At 30.4% G+C, this 21,484-nt stretch overlaps 1 protein-coding gene across 2 annotated transcripts; it reads left to right on the top strand.

Moving 5' to 3' along the window:
- The first annotated feature begins 12,484 nt into the window (after nucleotides 1-12,484).
- On the top strand, nucleotides 12,485-20,008 carry LOC126834277 (uncharacterized). 2 transcript variants are annotated; one of them, XM_050566082.1, is made up of 3 exons: nucleotides 12,485-12,621; nucleotides 18,769-18,860; nucleotides 18,961-20,008. In XM_050566082.1, the coding sequence occupies exons 1-3, from the start codon at nucleotides 12,601-12,603 to the stop codon at nucleotides 19,076-19,078; spliced, it is 231 nt and encodes a 76-aa protein (XP_050422039.1). In that variant the 5' UTR covers nucleotides 12,485-12,600; the 3' UTR covers nucleotides 19,079-20,008. The 2 variants fall into 2 exon arrangements, with proteins under 2 accessions (XP_050422039.1, XP_050422038.1); XM_050566081.1 differs by lacking the exon at nucleotides 12,485-12,621 and adding an exon at nucleotides 14,249-14,439.
- Nucleotides 20,009-21,484: the final 1,476 nt, after the last annotated feature.

Below are 21,484 nucleotides of genomic sequence, written 5' to 3' on the forward strand. Positions count from 1 at the left end.
CTTAAATATGTATTTTTATATCTCAATATAGGTACATAATTTGTTCATTTATTATATAAAATATATTATGATTTAAAATATTTTTGCACATTTTTATAGTGTCATAAAGTATAAACTTTATTTTATAATCAAATATTATAATAGTATAATATTATACTTAATATATTGTGTACGCATATATATATATATATATATATATATATATATATATATATATATATATATATATATTAATATATTGTGTACGCATTTACATTTGTAAATAAAAAATATCACTAGCCATGTGCTTTTAGTATTTTTCGTTATTCACAAATTATTAACATAGTTTTGATATTTTCAGAAATGTTTATACTATCTATAAAAATTGAAGTACTATTTACACAATTATTCCTAATAGTAATAGTGGCTATAATCTATTGTCATACGCCGTTAAGCCTTAGGCTCCAAACACGTTTGGAGAAAATTAATTAATTAGCTATTTTAGGCTACATGTATTCTATTGAATGTGTATTGTTATGTAGAGCCAGTTCTGTAAACACAATGGAGTAGGTAATAAATGTAGCTTAAAGATTTTTAATTTTGTTTTATTTTCATCGACCCATTTTTTATAGTCGTTGGCCTTACTTAGAGGCCACCCACGTAATAATTACAATGCTTAGAAAATAATAATGTGTAAAAAATCGAATTGTATAAATTACTTTAATAACTTTTTTATATATTTAAATTTTGGAAATTATAATTTAAATTGTATAAACGATTTTCGTCATCTTGACGATTAAATTTGTGGCGTCAAAATAAAAGAGTTCTACTTAGTAAAATGGTGATTTTCGATTTTTTACTAACTATACTAGTATTTTAATGCGCATCTTTTAAGCATAAAATTAATAAAAAAAAACTATTTTTGAGTTAGTTGTACAAGATTAAACGTAATTATAAGGTCAATATGTAACTCTTATACAATAAAATAGTTTAGTAAAAGTACAATATGTTAAAATTGGAAAGCACAATTTATGATAATAAAAACGTACACGTCCAAACGAATGCTACTATGAAGTATTAACACAATAATACTTCCTAATATAAAGTTCTTTTTTTGCAAATACATGAAACAATTCTAAATATAGTTTGAACTGAATAATTATTACAAAAAGTGCTTCGTATGGGATTATTTTATTTATAGGAAATAGTGTTCTACGTAGGATTCCTCATCTGTTCATCCATTGTTCAACTATAATATTTTGAACACATTTCGCTGTAATTACAAGCTACAATATTGAAACATAAAATTACTTAAATTTTAAATATAGAGTAAAAATATCGAGTCAAAAGATGGAAAATATTGAAAAATCTATTTTCCTGGGCAAAGGGATAATATAAAGGGATATAGTTTCGAATCCATGCCGTCTACTGAGAATTTTTAAGTTTTTCATCTATGTTTCCCTTACATTTCAATTATTTATAGCTTGTCTATCTCAACTTAGTTCTCTGTGATCACCTTAGGCAATACAACCACACCAACAGCAAACCAACATTACGCACTGCAAGTTTTGTTGTATACATTGGCGCCTTAATAATTTTATTAAGAGCTCGCATACAATGTAAATTTGAGTTGGCATTATTTAAATAATTTTTTATCTAAATAGTTGTTTGAATAATTTTTTTATTCGAATCAATTATCTTAGATTTAGTCGAATAAAACAATTTTTCATCTTAGATTTGGTCGAATAATGAGATTAGGTATTCGAATAAATTAGTTATTATTTGTTATTTGAATAAAAAATGCCCAACTTTAAATGTAACTTTTAAGTTTTGTCTGAAGATACCTAAAAATATAATTTTGTATTGTAAAAAAAAAATCAAAATGGTAAAAAAAAGTTTAGTCAAAAAATTCATTAGGTACAAAAGGTAGAGCCAGTCATAGGTTTAGAGGTACACAATTCAAAAAAGATTAAATCACTTATCAAAAACGTTTAAGTGCAAATTTCTGATTTTTGACAACGCTTCTATAAAAAAAAAATGTTCTGAAAATTTTTTGCTGTATTGTCTTATGCAGTCCATGATCTAACATTGCTAATCAAACACGTTGTTTACTTAGTAATGATATATTATACAGAGTATGTTAATTACATGGCGATTGAACGTCACGATGAAATTGTTTGTTCATATATTGACGGGAAATGCCCAATAGTAGTAATATATTATACAATTGGGCTATACAATTAACGCAAGCTATTTACTATTCCACTCCGCATAGTAAACAAGTCCTTATAAAATGTCCAATGTTTCTAAATAACTCACTCCGGTGACGTTAAGAAGTGTAACTTGTAGATTGCATTGTTTTTTGACGTGACTAATATAAAACGTTCTAAAACATACATATAATAAAGTTATCCATTACACGTCTTACGCCTTTAGTGACGCACTATACTCGTTTAAACAACCGTGTAAATACCGAAAGATGTTCGATGTCGTGTTTCTTGTCTTACCCTCATTTCGGTCGAATAAGAAAAAATTGATCTGATCGGTTAGCTCTAAAAACAGGAAAATAAAATCCAAACAATATAGTATTGTCCACTAGGTTTCAATAGTAGGCCCTCACTGCAGATGGAGGAGGAGAAGGGTGTGTTCAAACTTAACATGGTCTTCTGCTTAGTGTACAAACATCCAAGTTGCGATGATAATAGGCAAGATATATAAAATGACACGAGACTTTCACCTTTTCCGATAGTACAAAGATTGTGTCGCATTAATAATTGTAGGGTGAAAGTATGGAACACAGTCAAACAAAACATATACATATACAATTTACAAATCTATAATATGTACAAAGGACAGGCACACAAAGCTACAAAAAAGTATAATATAGTAAAGTATAATATATACCTACTATAAGTATATTGTGTTTACGACGGATCGTGTATACCTATCTTTACTGACGCCTATTTCGTGCTATTCAGCATTACCAAATAGTTAACGAGCAAACAAAAATACAGCGGTCTAATCAGAAATCTAATCGTCGGTATATACGGTATACTATTAACCCACATACGAATGCTAATCACAAGCAGAGTTAAGGAAAACATTGTTAAATAACAAATAAAAACTATAACAAATCGACGTATGAATTGAAAACAAGTTATTTTTGTAATATATATATTTTTATCGATAAAAAATATAATTTTATTTTTGGACAACGCTATTTATTTATTTTTAAGCGACGACAAAAAATATGACATTTGATAATTTCTAGTTATTTGATGTTAGCTTGAATATTTTTAACCCTGTCCCCTATACTAGTTGTCTTTTTTAATCTATTTTTCAGCAAAAATGTTTAAATTAGATACATTCATGTCGATTGTATTAGAAACGAGCATTAATAGGAATCGCAAGTTTTTTTTTGTAAAAATACTATTATCCGTGGCCTGACCCCTGATCAAAATATATATTTTTTACCAAAAAATCGTGTACGGTTAATGTGCTACATTGTAACTGTGCACGTGGACTCCTATAAATTATGGACCAATGCCATGTACATAACATACATTACAATATGAGCTGATTTCCATAAAGTCCGTATAAAAAAACCAACTTTATGTAAACACAAAGTCACAGGTTGTCACAGTTATGAGTTTTGATTTTTAAATTTGTTCCTCGTGTGTTCTATTTAAATAGGTGTATCAAAATGTTTATTGTAAAATACAAATTTCTAGAACTGCATATGTTTGATAAATAAGTGCACACAATTATACAGCAATTATAAAACGAGATAATTTATGACATTAGTAGCTGATGCGTTGCCAATTAATATAGTCGACCAATAAAAAAAAACGGAGGTCATGGCGGTTATTGGACTTAAACATCATTACTTAAGAAATATTTATTTTTTTATCTTATTTTTTCGTTGTTTTCCAGCGGACCGCCCTGAGTTTGAATTTTGTCTAAATTCTAAGAAGGCCAAAAAAATCAATACATATATATGTATTGGTTTATATATGTATAAATTTAGTATTTACAATAGTGTAGTATATACACAGTAATAATTAATACATTAAAAAGGATGACTGAACATATTTATGATTAGACGATCAATAGTCTTTGTAAATATATTTTACCATACATTCAACGAAGAAGGGAGGGTAGATTTAGGATTAGGGGCCAGTTAAGCAACACCTCATTTTTTCTATGGCAGATATCCTTTAAGGTTAAATAAAGAAGTTCCTATATGTTCTCATCTCAGGAGTATCGTCAGGTTAACAATTATTTTCCCCTTGAATTGTGAAAATAATAATTCATTATTACTTAATTTACTGAAATAAGATAAATGTTAATAAATTCTTTATTTCCCACTGTAATGCTTGAGAAAATGAATTTTAGCTGCGTGTAAATAGACAAAGACTTCTGTGATTAATAAATACCGCTTTTAATTTCAAGTACACAACATAATCACTAATCAGACTTGAACATTATTCAAATAAAGTAATATATTTTTATTTCAGTTAATACTTTATTCGATTTGTTATATCTAGTTACTATCTGTTGTGTAATTATATTTTGCTCGACTCTGAACATACAAAATATATACTTTTACATTCCAATATAAAATATATAGTCATTGACAGGCGTTAAAGTTACACGAAGTAACACTTACTGGCAACTGACAAGTAACTACCATTCTACACTTTTTATCTATATTTTTTATGTTTACGAACGGATATTAAAACACCTATATAATAGTTTGGAATTTCATACCGGCGCACGTTGGAACAAAATCCTATTTAAATGTAAACTAACATTAAACTTTACCCGTTTTGACGTTTTCAGTTAATACTGACGTTATCTTGGCAACCACTTTGATATCATCTATATCTATATCAGTGTATAATATATATTATAAAAATGTATTTTTGTACATTGTACGTCTAATAAAAACTATTGATATTATGCGTTTATCGTTTCAATTATAACAATAATAATAACACAAGCGTTTCCATCTGAGAACAAAATGCATACAAAACCTATGAAATGCATATATTATTCGCGTGATCAGTGTATGACATAAACACATAATATTTTGTATTATAATAAATTATTTTATTTAACACTAAATATATATGATATACAATTTTTTTTGACAATAAAATAATGATATTTTTTAAAATTAAACTGTTGATGTCCCCCGCACCAATAATTAAAAACTTGTTTAATTTAAAACCTAGTGAACTTAACCTATTGAAAACAAAAATAAAAATGCAAGTATGTATTCATGATAATATGCTAGTTATAATAACTAATAACTAATGATATTTTATATTATGCATATTAAGTCAAATTAAAAATGATCTATTTTTAGATTTGATTACCAATAAAAAAACAAAAGTGATAATAATTAGGTTTAAACAATAAGATTATAAGAACTTAATATAGATCATCGGTCAAATTTCTCGGGAATCTAATAGATTTATTTTGATTTCTATAATAAAAAAAAATAATAAGAATAAGAATAAATGAAAGTATAATTCGATAACATACTTTGTTTACTTTAAAGTTTAATATTATGCACGCACAAAATAGTTAATTTCATTGGTCCAGCTACCTTAATGGGGTTTCAATGCTCAAATAAAAACGACAACTCAAAGTAACATTAAATATGTAATTAAAAATGTGATGAATTTTCTAGAAGAATAGTTTAAGGACTTTTTTTTGCATTGCTTATTACATGTATTACGTAATGAGTGTTTCATAATACTTGTCTGTTGTTTTCAGTCTCTTTCGTTTATCACACATGCCTTTACGAGGCATCAATTAAGAACAAATAGGCAAAAAATCGCAATGTTAATTATCGTACGCTTACTTGCAATAATATACCATATACCAATTATAAGCGACACAGTTTACACTGAAACTATCAGTTAATATTTTCATTGTAACAGCGCGTTACATCAGACATATGAAACTTGGCAATGATAATGTGATACAATCAAGAGTTCTTTAGGTAAACAGTCAGATAAAATAAAAAAATATAACATAATGCATTTTCTTTTCAATTCGATGTTATTTATTTAATGTTTCAAGAATGTTATAAAATGCCGTTAGAAATATTTTCAACTAACGTATGAAAAATTAATGTTTGTGAAATATTATACGCAAATATTATGTTCACTTCATTATATGAAAACGTTTTAAAAATGTTATTATTATTTAACTGCTTAATTTACTGTTTTACTTTCAGTTTATATTTCTAGAGTTGACGTGGAACAATAATTTCTGAAGTAATAATAATTTTCCTCAAAAACAAAATATACCGAGTACGGTTTACAAAATGTGTTTTTTATTATTTTACATTATAAAAAAAATGGTATAGAATATTCACACTTATATTGAATATTACTTAAGTAATCTCCTCTCCAATCCATTTTCATAAGAAAATACATGTATGATCTTTATCATACAATAGAGTATGTTGGAAAGTAACAACGGTGAGATGAATTAGATCAATTTCCAATTGACAGCGAAGGTATACGCGAACGATTCGGTCCAGCGAGTCCAATGAAATCGTGTACGCAAGCAAATAGAAAAAAAACCAATATAAATCCAAGTGGAAATTTCAAAAATGGGTTTCCGATTTAGTGAATTATAATTACATTAGCTATTGTCGTTCAAAATAAATCACATTCGGATAAGTATTAAATTAATACTTTAAAAATATTTAAAAAAATACTTTTAGTGTATTTTTTTTTTCAAATATTTGAATGATCGTTTTACTACATTTAAAGAATATGCGCAATTATAATTTATAAAATATTCAACCTTTGCTTATGTTTCAAATTTAATACAGCCCGTCATTGATGAGATAATTTTCCTGAGTTAACATATTACGTTATAATGTATTACAGTGTGACAAAATGAGTGATTACAAAATGACACACGTTTTTTTGTTATCTTTTTTTTTTATAACACACGTTATCAACATTTACTGCACGCAGATTACACGGCTGCTCCAAAGTCATTGCCTACAGTATATTCTTATAATTAACAGCTGCTGTTATCTGGGTCAACCACTCACGATATTATTATTTCTTTTAATAATTACCTTGCATCTGTAAAAAAGAGTCGGCTATATTTTATTGGGCCGTTTAAAAAGCGAACTATTGAGTATACAATACCAAATGGCAAATAATAGCAACATAATTTTAAATGATATTTTATATTTTTATTTTATTAAACGTATTTTTTCCCAAAAAAAAAATAAGACATTTGAATTATTTACGACTATAACCAGACACATTGTAACAAATGGTTAATTAATTCATATTAAATTTTAAAAATCCTACAAAACAAACAACTTTAATAAAAACTAGCAATTCCGCTCGAATAATATACAAGTCTAATGTAGTTTGCTTTATAATTATAGTATACATTGTATAGGACTAATAAATAATAACTATTGAAATTTAGTAGAGTTGTAAATTATATAAATCGGCCACACTAATACGAAAATCTACCAAGATATAAAAAATTATCATGCAATAAGCAAGTACTCGAAATAATGAGTGTATTAATATATATATATATACATGTATATATATATTTACAATATATTAATTAAAAATAATAGGTATAAATTGTTCTTGTTCAATAGTGTATTATTGCTTTAGTTACCAAAGTTTAGTAATAATCTGTTCTATTTTGAACCAACGACATCTTAAAACCAACTATTTAGTATCCATCTAAAAAACTATTTGATATTAAAAAAATGATTGTGCAATATTGTAGAAAAAATATCGAGTAAAATATAAATTCTTGAACTAATGATTACCACCAAAATAAAATACATTTCTATTATATTTAATAATTCGTAAAAAAGAAGAAAATAAATTGAAATTAATGTAATTTAGACTTTTTTTAAAGTGTTGATGAGTGATTGATGATTAGGGAGAGTGGAGTGGTCAATAAGTGTCCCATAGAAATTTGGTTTTGCTATAATAATACCATCTCATAGGATTAATTAAGATATTAGTATACAATTTTGCCAAGGGAAAAATTTGCTTAAGATGTTTAATATTTAAAATGTTCAACTGTAAAAATATTGAGAAGAAATTATTGAAAAAACTAAATAATAGATTATTTGGTTAATAATGCATGTCAATAAATGTTTAAACAAAATTTGTTTTTTTTCGTTAGATAAAACAATGTTTTTTTTTAATAAATAAAATTGTTTTAGATATTATTGTACTTGAATACTTTATACTGGTCATTCTTACATAAATAAATTACAGTTATATATTTAATATAATTAGTGACTATTAAATAAAATAAAATGTAAATGTAATATAATAAGGTGCACCGAACATTAATTATTACTATTTGCATTATAGTTTCTTTGCGTCACTGCTCGAACTTCAGTCGTTCTTATGATAATGTATTCCATATGTTCACACAAGTCATAACAATAATATTCCATTACACCAGCGGTTGAACGAGAAATGGGATTAATATGGTTTAAAACAAAAGTGACAGGAACATGTGTGAGGCATGATTTAAGGCACTCAAACCGAATCCAATAATCACGACTGTTTTCCAGGAAGTTTTTAGATGATAATGATATTAAACTTTTGAGCAGTTTTTCTTGTGTGTAGTGCGTTATTCGTTATTATATCATTTTCGACTATTTTTTGAAGGATACATAATAATTAGTCAATTTCATAAAGAGCACATCACTTATCAGGTTTAATTACTATATATTGGTCTAGACGACAGATATATACAGGCGACAGATCATATAGCAATTAAAATATTATTGTGTTTACATACATATATTGAGAACCAGTGACCGTTTATACAGGGTAAGCACACACATGCCCATTGACCTGCGATCGGATTTCGGCTCATTTGAAATACAATAATGCTGCCATTACCACCAATAATAGTTAATTAAAAAATCACATGAACTATAGGAAATACTGACAGTGGCCAAGTCTTTTCTGTATAAAGTTAATTTGGTTATGTTCATGTACCACTTACATATATATATATTATATATTAGCAAGTATATTGTTAACTGTTATTGACTGATAGCTTGTCGTTATGGTTGATCGTTTTAAGTTTTGGCTTGTATGTACACTTTGAATAAGATAATAGTAAACCATGGACAATTTTATGAATAATACACTTATTGGCGAATAGATAATAGGGTTTTTGATAGTGAATATTATTATTTGTAATTGAATAAATAATAAATAATTAGATTTATTTATTATTTACTCATACAATTATCTCAGATATTTTCAAGTTTATTTAAAATACATTTCCTTAATAATAACTAAAAAACAGTTATTATCCTTAAGGGGTTTTTAGGTAATTAAAAAAAAATATATCAATTACTATTTTTAGACATTTAAATAAATAATTAAAACTTTAATAATACATTTAATTAGGAAATGATAATAAATAATAAATCATTTGAAACTAATAACGAATAACTAATAATTTTGTCATAAATAATAATCGAATAATGAATTATAACCTATTTTATTTATAACAAATCTTCATTGTATTACTGTCGTTCTGCTTTGATGCTAAGGTTGTCAATCGATACAGCTTACTAATCAGCGTCAAAGTACATAGGTACATTTTATTTTATGATATCTTAAAAATCAATAATATATTTTAGCAGACAAATCTTTAACTATCGCTTCATCTAGATAAACGTGTATTATAATAAGACCAACGCTGTAGGTGTTCTAACGTCATTCAGTCAATGATCAATAATATTACCATCAAATGTAGTCTGCAGTAGTTTTAGTACAGTTTATAGCGGTGGCACTTGGCCTGACTAATCGTATACGAGTGGACGTAGTAGTCTCATTTCTGAGTGTGAACTAATTTACCAATGTCAATTAATAAAAAAAAAGTTTAATGAATTTCGTTTAAAAATCAAAACTAAATCTAGCCTAGGCAGTGTTACGACAGAAACTAGTGGGTATATGAGTGAAAAAAAAAACAATATGTAATATTACCGTGTGTATCGCACCTATGTAAATCATAACAGGCCTAGGTGTTATGCACTGTTGTACTACTTAGAACCTACATTGCACGTACTGCAATGGTAATTATGGTGGAATTGCAATGCGGCGATTACGCACAAGGTAAACGGATGTTGACGTTTCGAATACGTTACGGTTTGTATTGGTCGTTTTTTATTGCACATGCCGCAACTAACTATATAGTGATTTGTTTTCAGTTCTAATAATGCAAAATATTGTGACTTTTGTGTAAATCTAAAAGAACCCGCAGAATAGATTCACTTTGGATGGACACCCCTCATCCATGGTTCTATTCAGTTCGAGAATATTGTATAATGTTACCTAATTTGTTCCATACAATAATATGAATTATTTAATTGGAATAAAATAGGCCATGCAAAATATATGGAGTGAAAACATTTTTACTTTTAAATTAAATATTTCATTCATAAATGCAAACAAAATAAATATAATGTTTGTACAAAAAAGTTATAAAAATAAATAAATATTATGAAAATATTATTAATATTAGTTTCGTATATAACTTTCCAAATAATTGAGAAGAAATAAAAAACTAAACGTTAAAATGTTTGACTTTATATTATGTATTATGTATGCATTTTATAAAATATTTGGGGAAGATTTTTCGATTAAAAAATGTGGTTTTACAATGTAACTGACCATTTAAGTCATCTTAAGACTAGTTTGATCATAGGTAAATAATATTATACAATTTTCTTATATTTTTTTAGTATGTTTTGTAAACTAGGTAAATTTCGTAGCTTTCATAGATTTTTTAAAAAATTGTACAAATTATTTAACTACGCATAATTCCCATACTTTTTAATAAAACACTTTTTTTTAGACATAAAATTATAAAAAAAATTAAAAATTGCTTACACACAATTGGACTATTCTTAAAATGCGTCAAATAGTCAATAGTGTGCCAATAAAAATACGATTCAAATCGTTTAGCCACATATGTTTATTTTTTAAGTGTTTTCTGTACTATGTACATTGTGTATTTAATTTATTTTCTTATGCATATTACAGTTACAATTCAACGTTAGTATAACACTGTAATGCACAACAACTTTTATTTCACGTAGAAAGCGTGTAAAACCATAATTATTGCTTCCAATATAATAATATTAAAACTACACATTCACGTAATGCACCGCCAAATAATACATTTTTGAAGGTCGACCCATACATGCATGTATCCATATATTATATGCATAGAGTACAGTGTGTATAAACCGTGGTAATTTAGTAAACATTTTATTATTTTCTACCTAGTTTTCTTCTAGGGAACATTAAAAAATAATTTTACAGTTATTGCGAGCTGCAAAAAAAAGCGTTATCGATAAAATAGAAAAAACTGTGCTTGTATTTGATGTGACATTTTGAATCATATATTGAGTATTAAGCATCATGCAACTAATCGTCTCATTATGGAGACATTCGTAATTATAAACAATTCAAAATATGCTCACCTTTTGTCACACAGTGGCGTGTCTTTGACATATTTTTGTGAAATAACCTTGTACATCATTATAATCGTATATATATATGTATTAATTTACCTATAATAGCCATAATAGAAGTTATAGTAATAGAAACCGCAATAACGGTTGCGCAAAAAAGGGAAACCCTAATGTGACGCTATCTAATGACTAGGTAATTTCAACCCATGACACCTTAGTGTTATAATAACCATATATTACTATAACTTCTAGTATAATAATAATCATCCTCAAGTGTATAAAGGACATACGTACGTACAATATGTAGAGTCCCTTTTACACTCATCTAGCCTGACCAATTATAATAAACTATATAGATCTCAAAGTTTCTTACCACGAGTTAACTGTAAAAAAAAAAACAACTGTAAATATACACATCATGCGTACAGTGATGATAAAATATGCAAGCGTTTTTGTGGCGTTCGCTTTCAATGAGTTTCCCTTTTCTAACGGCATCGACGATTTCGCTTTGGTGTAAGTACCGTTGGTTTTTTTTTTTTTTAATTTATTTATTTTTCTCATTGTGTCTGGGAAGGCTTGCGGGATGAGGTGTCGACGAACACCAGTTATACCTATACCTATCTCCCCGGCGGAAAAGAAAACGCAAATTACACGGACCTCGATCACGTTAATGCCTCTACAAGTCTCTAACGGTACTGTTATCGTTTACTTTTACTTTCAATGTCACTGCAAACGTACGGTACTCGCTCACTTTCTCTGTCCTTTTCGGCGCTTATCCTCCTCGCATCGTACGGTCGGGTCCCCACCGTGTACTAGACGGCGGCACGTGCAAGGAAGGGCTGCTTTGGCGTTTGAGTTATTCGAGTTTTGGGGGGGAGGCGTGTATGGTAATATATTATTTTGTATATTAGACCGAGAGGGGGCAGAGACACGTGTGTGGCTAACGAATTCGACTGCCCTCGAACCGGACCCCGCCGGAGACGCAAACGCCAAGTGAAAGTCACTTTCACACGTCTTCGGGTCCCCCCGCTGTACATCGGCCGCAGTAGCCGTCGGACAACGACCGAGTCGACAGGTTTTCCTACACAGAGATGCCGTCTCTAAGCCGCTTGGTAAGTACACAATAATAACAATAATTGTTACATAATTTAAAAAAAAAATTGTAATTCGATTATTATCAATTGCGTTGAGCAAAGGGCCGGGCGTCCTTCTATGTTAGCTTGAATAGTATATTTTGTTAGGTGCTTTATGCAATTCGCTTGAATTTGTCTCTTGCGCGTGTCTCCGAACATTGGCCAGTGTCGCCTACTAAAGCTATACCAAAGCTGATACTGAAATCGTATCCGGTACGATTACGAGTACATTCTTTTTATGCTCAGGTAACGCGCGACAAACAATTAATGACATATCAACAGATCATAGGTGGTCGTTCGGTGTCGGCCAAAAGATATTGGGGTTTTCATAACTTCCTACTCTACTGGTGGTGCTTGTCGAGTTTTAGAAAAACATAGAACATTTTATACTACGGTATTGTCATGGAGTACCTGTAGTTTTTTTTTTAAATACTCGAGGAGCACCATTTTACCGAGATTTCCTTAGGCGTTCAACCGAAGTTACACGGTGTTGTTAGTTTAGGCACAACAATGGTCGGTAAAACGGTAAAAAAATTATGATGATTAGTTTTTATTAAACAAAACAAAAACCCGCGTCGTCCACTGACCGTTATTAAAAAAAAAATAATAAACGTTTGTTGGCGGAAGGGTGCGTCACCTGTTGCACAAAATAATGTAGCGACGACATCGGACGAGGAGAAAGAAGGATTACCGGGTTCATCCCCTCTCCTCCATAATATCATAATTACATGGACATTATACGAACATTTCGCTTTCGTCGATCACACGTTTGCACGGAAAACAGAATGTATGATGTATATAACGATTAATGTGTTAATTATACTTAGTATATTTATATGCTTAGAAACCACCGCTTGGGTGGCGGCCATAACACCACTTACGGAGTTCTACACCTAGAACACGATGATGATTTCTACAGTATACATACACAATGTTGTATACATTTTGTTGGTCCAATAATTTATTATTATTTGATTGGTTTCAATGATTTCGATGAGCGATCTGTCTGACGTTAAAATAATCGTCAACACTTTGGTACGGACTTTGCCCACTCTACACCATTTGTACCATTTGACACACGACAATCCCCCACCATTCTGAGAGTAATATTATTCAAACACTTGGCTCGGTAACGGTGGCGCAAATTACATACAATATATTGTATATAATTAGGATTTTGCCATAATATTATGGTACCTATGGAGGCGGAGGTGACGGCTTTGGAGTGAAAGTGATAGGTTGCCGCCGCCGCCGTCGCCATCATAGCGCTGCCTGTTGTGCCGTGTTTGCCTGTGAGTGTGTGAGCGTGACCTACTTTCGGAACGCGGACGGCCACCGTCGACGGCGGCACGGCACGAGTGAGCGGCTTGACGTCGGTCCGTCGAGTCGACGGACGCCGCGGCCGCCGTCGCGTTCGCTATCGTTCGGATTACGCGACACGTCGTTCTCTGCGGATCCTTGTCGCCGCCTTTGTCGTCCGTCCTCAAACATGTTTTGTGATAATACAACCGCATCCGACTAGAGCCCGGTAAGTGTCCGCAGGATGTTTTATTTTGGCCATTTGCCGTTTTCTCGGAGGGTTTCCCGCCCCGCGAGTGGCACAGGACGACTATTTTCCTTTTAGTAGGTCAATTTCCCGCAGGACTGGGTCGCCCACCAAGGTCGTCCGCCCGCCCGTTCCCTCTCGGAGTCCCTTCTCGGAGTGCAGCGCGTGCACGCCGCACATGTATGACACGGCCAGTGGCGCACGGCCCCGGATGCCAACTAGGTCAGACCCGCGCAAACGGCTGGACTTCCGTAAGTGGGTCACACGGGTTTTTTCTTTTTGGAAAATATAAATTTGGTAGTTCGTCGCTCGAAAATCCTACAAAGACTGCTTTCTTTTGCACAGGTTTCCAAATTGTTTAACCCAAACCTGTAAAATACTCTAAATATATGTTAATAAAAAAATTGTTTTATCTTTAATAAACCAAACTCAAATAACCCAGTATAAAATTAATATTTTAAATAAATATCGTGAACGGCTTTTAATTTTTATATTGACCACATAAATATATTAATATTATATTTGAATTAAAAATATACATATTTCTTTGTGCTGTATAGGATAACTTTCTAAAACTAAAATTTTAATAATCTATAATAGAATATTTTACAAGTTCACATACTTAACGATGGTTAACTCGTAAGCAGCACAATATTATTTTAAAAACGATTTATGTAAAACGGTAATAATGTAGGCAAAAAATATTTTCACACTAACTTTGAATGAATTAAGTATTTAATAATATTATTTTTTTCTCTCAGGCCTAATATGAGAATGACTCCTTGCCTTATTTCCAGTACTGTGCTATAAATACCCTAGCTTTTTTCCACCCCTTTGTCACAAAATCCCTCTCCCTCAATCATGAAAATTGTAAAATAGGCGCCCCCTTAATGAACGCCGCCCTAAATTAACTCATCCTCCCCATAGCACGGCGCTAAATCTTACATTATTCATAGTTAAACTACAACACTCGTATTTCCGTGATCTTGAAAAAACGATATCATTTCTGGTACTGGCATCTCTTAATTTAAAGATCTATATAGAGGGACTGATGCTGAGCTAACTTAGGCTAAATAAATTATTATTAATTACACATTATATTATTATTAACATGTATAAATAACAATGCAACTAAAAAAAATCTAATAAACAACCGTCAACAAATTTATCTATTACTACAACTAACTCGATTATTGACGGTATTATGCATTTTACCTCATCATTTCAGAAATTCAACAGTGAACGCAATTTTGTATTAACTTAATTTAGTGTAACGAGGTTTTTTTCTGAATGGTTTAACGATGCGGGTGAAGCTAAAAGCGTCACTTAAATGGTAAACTCACAATCGGCACTCGTATTGATTGACATATTTTTTAAATAATTTATTATAATATTCAAGAGTCAAATTTTCAATTCGTTAGCGAATAAAATGTGTTTTTTATTTGGAACTCGATATTTTTTTAGAAAGTGAAAAGACATTTTAAAAGCGTTTAACCGACCGATATTTCCAAACTCGATAAGTCTTGTCAATTAATCAAAAACACTTGACCCGATTGTCAAAATCCAATTTTCCGAGGCGAAGTTCAGGGTTTATTCATAAACGGCCGACGAAACAGTTATGGAACTTTTTCAAATGAATTCCATTTTAACAGGAATAATAATATAAAAAGGAGAAAAAAACATAATCCAATTATATGTAAAATAATTTACATCTAATCTGTCTTGCCGTTTGAGGGATGGCCCCGGTCTTTCCAACAATGTGGAGAAAAACGAAAAGTATATTTGCAGTGTCAAATCGAACGAGACTTGTGTCTATATATTTGTATCGCGATCAACTCTGCATTTTCAATCATTGGAGGTCTTTTTTTTATTTTGTTTTTTTTTAGAAAGCTACAACCGAGTGTGTTTTATTTGGACGCGGTTTTTCTGATTATTCAATTCGACTAAAAGCCGTTGAACGGTATAATAAATTCATTCGCACATTTTAAAAGACTTATTTTATGACGCCGTGCACCCTACCGCATAATATTATTATTATTATTATTATTATACATATGGTTTTGACCGGTTCGATAGCCATCACACAAACGGTGGCTATATTATTTTTCTTCATCTAAGTTCTTCGTTTAACGACTTTGTTTTATAGCCGTGTTAGGCGTTCCCTTAAATAAAACTGTTATATTGTTTGTAACAATAATAGTGTATTTTACACGAAAAAAAAAACCCAAAACCGATGAATGGTTTCACACTTTTGGTCAATGACGCATTTTGCACTTTTCGCATATCAAAAATATTGAATTTTGTAAAAACAAAATTGTATTTATTTTCAGACAACAAAACTATTATTTTACTTTTTAGATATAATAAAATATGTAGGTTCATAAAGTACAACTTATTTAGTTGAACAAGCTGCATCTATTGTTTTTCAATAATTGTTTTACGAGTATGGTTTTTTACTGCAGTAGTTTTCAACTATACTTATTGTTTAGTTTTTTGTGTGTAAAATATTCTTCGACTAATTATACAAAAAACACGAGTATGGTAATAATTATTTTCGAATTTCCCAAAAACCTAAGCCCGTTTAAACGTTTTGAAAACGCATTATTATGCAAGATAATTATTATTTTAGTACTTAAACTTGTTATCGTTTTTTCCTCAGACTTTTTTTCGACTTTTAAATAATTATTTTTTATTTTTAAACCTTTTATCGTTTGAGAAATAACTTATATGTCTCCTTATTTTATTTTACCTGTTTGTATTTCCGCGAGATAAATTTAAATAAAAACCGTAAAATACAGATTCGATTGTAATGCAAACAAAACAAAAAAAAATCCTCAGTTAAGACTTCCAATAGAAATTTGTTTTTCAAATATCCGTGCATCATTTTCGAAGCACTCGTGAATTGTTACCGAACAATCGATTTGCCATTATCAGCACGTCTGAGTCGTGTTTACGCATTAAGTAGTACGCATACTTACTTTTTTTTTTGTATTCGATCACGCCACAAAGATTGAACCCAAAAAAGATGGCATTGTCTCAACAATTTAGTTACTTTGTGGCGTCGGTAATTATTGTTGTTATTATAAGAATATCTGTGTTTTCATTTCTCGCGGCTTGTAAATTGTTCAGATATTTATTACAAATAACTTAACAATTATTACATTGTGTTGGTATCGTTGTAATATTAATTTAATGACGATGTAAAAAAAAAATAATCCATACTTGGTCGGATTAGGTTTTTAGGACTTTGAATGCGTTTTTTTTTCTTTAATTACAATAATATTTCTACGTCTGATATTTGAAAAGGTGTAGGTAGATTTTTCTGTGTAAATCCCAAATTTATGAGTATCTGTTAGCTTGTATTAAATGTTTGATTATTATCGTGTACACTACTGGATTGTTAGGCGACAAATGCCGGACCACGCCGTGCCGTATTAATAAAAATAATTATACTAAGACGACCTAACGCGTGTTTCATCTCGGCGTATACACGATAGTGAAAACGGACTGTTCTTAACTTATTATACTTTCCCCCCGGGACATCCGGCCGGATCCATTCGGAGGCGAAATTAATCGATTTTTTTTTCACCGTCCATATGGTCATCCTCGTGCGGTGTTGTCACAGATAATAATATTTTTCGGCTCGACTTTTTTTTTGTGTGTGTGTGTGTTTTTTTTTATGATCATAACGCTGGCCGACTACCGTATTGTTGGTAGCGATGATCCAGAGTTCGTACACCTATTTGGTTATCGATCATTTTCTTCTTACATATTATATCATTCATGGTTCAAAATATGTATTCATCATCAGCTGTTGTGCGCACACGGTGAACGATCCGAGAATTTTGCCACTGTATAGTTTAGGCACCGAATTTGACAGTACCGGATGTCGATACGGAGATCTATAATAATGTGATTATGTAAACGACAAACAAGCGAGTTTGCCTGATCGTGTCGGATCGTTAGACTATTTCGATAGGAAACGTGTAGTCCTATAACTGCAATCCCGGTAATTTATGCTTTATCTGATGTGCTCTGAATCGTTCAACTAGGAAAATAAGTGTGTGCACAGAAGCTTGGCGAAGTGCTGCGGGTAATTTGTGTGTAAGTAAAGGACCTCGGTGAGCAAGTGGTTAAAAGAAAACACACGGAAACTTGAGCGTTTGTGTTGGGTTAACAAGAAAATTCAAAGAAGTGGCAAGTAGAATAACGTGTGATTGCCCGAGGTTATCACGGCACAGTATATGTGCCGTAGTAGCAGGGATAGTAACAGGGATTTAGTGTGATATACATATATGAAAATGACCGATTTTAATAGGTCAGGTTAGGCAAGGTTTGTAGGGGATGACGCGAACAAATTCTGTAGGTTAGGTGGTTAGATTTGTCATATTAGCTTGGGTTTTACCCCGGCTGTGTTCTGCGAATCGTTAAACGCCGCTTAGAGTGTTCTTTGGACAGCTGAAGATGACACGACGTTCGCGTCGCATCATCGTCATTATTATACAATCGATTATAATCGAATTTGCATGTACTACTACTACTCGATGAGTAATAACACGGTATGTTTTGTTGTGTTTTAGCTATTACTAGTGACCGCTACGGTGGCGTTAATCGCCACAGCGGTCAACGCGACGTTGACACCCAGAGCGCCGAACTTCCAGTACTTTGAAAGGTAACGTATGACAGCTGTCCGGTCTGTTTTCGCAGTCTTTTCCTTAAAACCAAGGACGTTGTTTTTTTCTAATAGCTGTATTTCGTTTTGTTTAACACAGGCCCAAGTACAGGTATCCGTACTACGATGAGAACGGACGCGGTCGCCTTCTGTACGGTTACGGTGGACCGGAATTGTATCAATACAAGTCTTACTCTCCGTTGGAAGGAATCCACTGATGTCGTACATCAACCGCATCATATTACCGTCGCTAATCATCACATCAACCCGTCAACTGTAGGCTAAGCTTCCTCTTCCATAAGAACATGACGTTTTTATTATTTTTTTTTATTTCTCGCGGTTTCACTTACCGTTCTGACGTCAAATTATTGCTTTTGTGATTTTTTTTTTTTTTAAAAATTGTTTTTATATAATATAATCGCAACACGCTCTCGCTTAGATAATATAATTATTAGTTTTTTTTTTTTTTACAAAATTATCATTTAAATTAATAATAACGACTTTTTTAAAAAAAACAAAACAAAAAAAAAATTACATAAGATTATTCATGTAATGTATAGATATATATATATATATATATAATAATAATAAGGAAAAAATCCTCCGTTGCTGAGGCTCGTTGGTGGTTCGAATGTTACCAAAAACCAGTGGCAGACACGTTTGCATTCTTTTACGAATTTCAAAAGATTTTAACCGTCTTAACGTCGACGAGTTAATATACATTTATACATTCGGTTGTCGCGAAATTCGTAAACGAATAGCTCAATGGAAAAAATAACGGTCTGCCCCGTGGTTATATAATATCTTAAGTAGAATCGTAAATAATTTTAAAGTTTAAGCACAATATCCTAACCGTTGTACAATGTATACAGCTTTTCGGATGTTTTCGTTTGTGTGTTCACTATGATAATATCTGTATAATATATTTTATGGTAAACAAATAATAATTAGTAAATACAATATGTTATACTGTAGTACAGTATTAAAATAAATATTATATAAGTTAGCTTAAGAATTGTGTGTGAACTGTAATAGCATAATATTATTGTTGTTAGAGATATTGTAATAATATGTACTTAGGCAAAAAAAAAAAATGAAACAAGTATAATATGATTGTCGTGTCATGTCCTATTTTATAAATGTTTAACCGAGAGACGTCGCCCAAGAACGGTGTTTGAAACTGCGCTCATTGTGACAAAAACAAATTCCTTCAACAACTTTACACTTATTATATTTTTTTCTTTTTATTATGTATGCGGTGAAATTGTCAATTGTTAAAATAGTACAAATTTCAAAAAAAAAAAAATTGTTTTTGTTTTGTTTTCCCCGTTAATCAAATAAAACTAAAATATTATTTGTTATATTATAATTATTATTTTTAATTTATTCTATGAATAATTTTGCAAAAAAAAAAATGGCTGTCAGTTAATATTATTATGCGAAAATATTATTAACTAATAAAATGTATAATATCTGGTGTATAAATTTTATTATTTTTATCATTATTTAAATGCCTACTTCATAACCTAAGTATATTATATATTTGTAAATTATTAAGTAATTTTAACGCTTACAAAAGCGTCAGGGAATAAATATTGTTACAAATACAATATAATAAGCATTGGCACAATATTTTTTCCCTAGGCTTTTTATATAATATATACATATCATGTTGGGCCAAATGTACATTATTTGGTCTAGATTACTGTTATGTTGACACGCAGTTGCTTTTTCCCTAATAATTAACCAACAATAATTATACACAACGGATATCAATTTTGAATAAGAATGAAATACATAAAACAAAATAATTGTACTATACTTTAACACTTAATGACATATAATTATACTGTTATGGTGTTATAAACAATGTAAATAATGATTTCTACAATGTTTACAAATGCCATTAAAGTTATTCGTGAACACTATTGTGTTATTATTTATATAATGGTATCAATATAATGTTTAATAAACCATTGACATCATTGCTTGTTCAATCGGAATCCTGAATTATTATTCATACAGAGATATGAAGTGTTCATGTAAATTGTTTATGTAAATGGCTTTGGCTAAATGTTGGCAATGCACGATACTTGATCGATTGCAAAGTGTTGCTTAAGAGTTCAAGTCTAATATTTACATAATATATTATTATAATTTAAGGCGGTGTGCGTGATACACAAAACTCTTAAGTAAATAACTAAATCTGTTAAATTTGTGTAATTATTCACGAAAGATTTGCATAATCGCATTTTTAGTATTAAAACAAAAGACCTCATAATCAGTTAGGTTAGGTTTAAGTTTTATTTTAGTAGTATATTAAAGCTAACTCGTTTCATAAATAATTGTAAAAGTTGTACAGCAAAACGAACAAGAGATTTGGTGCGGTATAACAATAACCCATAATGGCTGTCAAAGCTTTTTTTTTTTAAGAAGTGTCATATTTCAGCATTATGAATATATTTTTAATTGCAAAAATATTGAATTGTTTTAAAGTTAGCATTTTTTAAATGAATAAACAAAATTGTCCATTTTAATTAAATGCAAAAAAAAATCCCTAGGAAGTTCATAGTGTTAAGCTAAGAGTTTGAAATTGTTTAGAGATTTCTGAATTGAATAGGCTA

Source organism: Adelges cooleyi, unplaced genomic scaffold (genome assembly GCF_023614345.1).
Source record: "Adelges cooleyi isolate 19-005CV unplaced genomic scaffold, UGA_ACOO_1.1 ACOO_flye_CR_arks_rails_tigmint_CR_PRNA_21, whole genome shotgun sequence".
Taxonomy (NCBI): domain Eukaryota; kingdom Metazoa; phylum Arthropoda; class Insecta; order Hemiptera; family Adelgidae; genus Adelges; species Adelges cooleyi.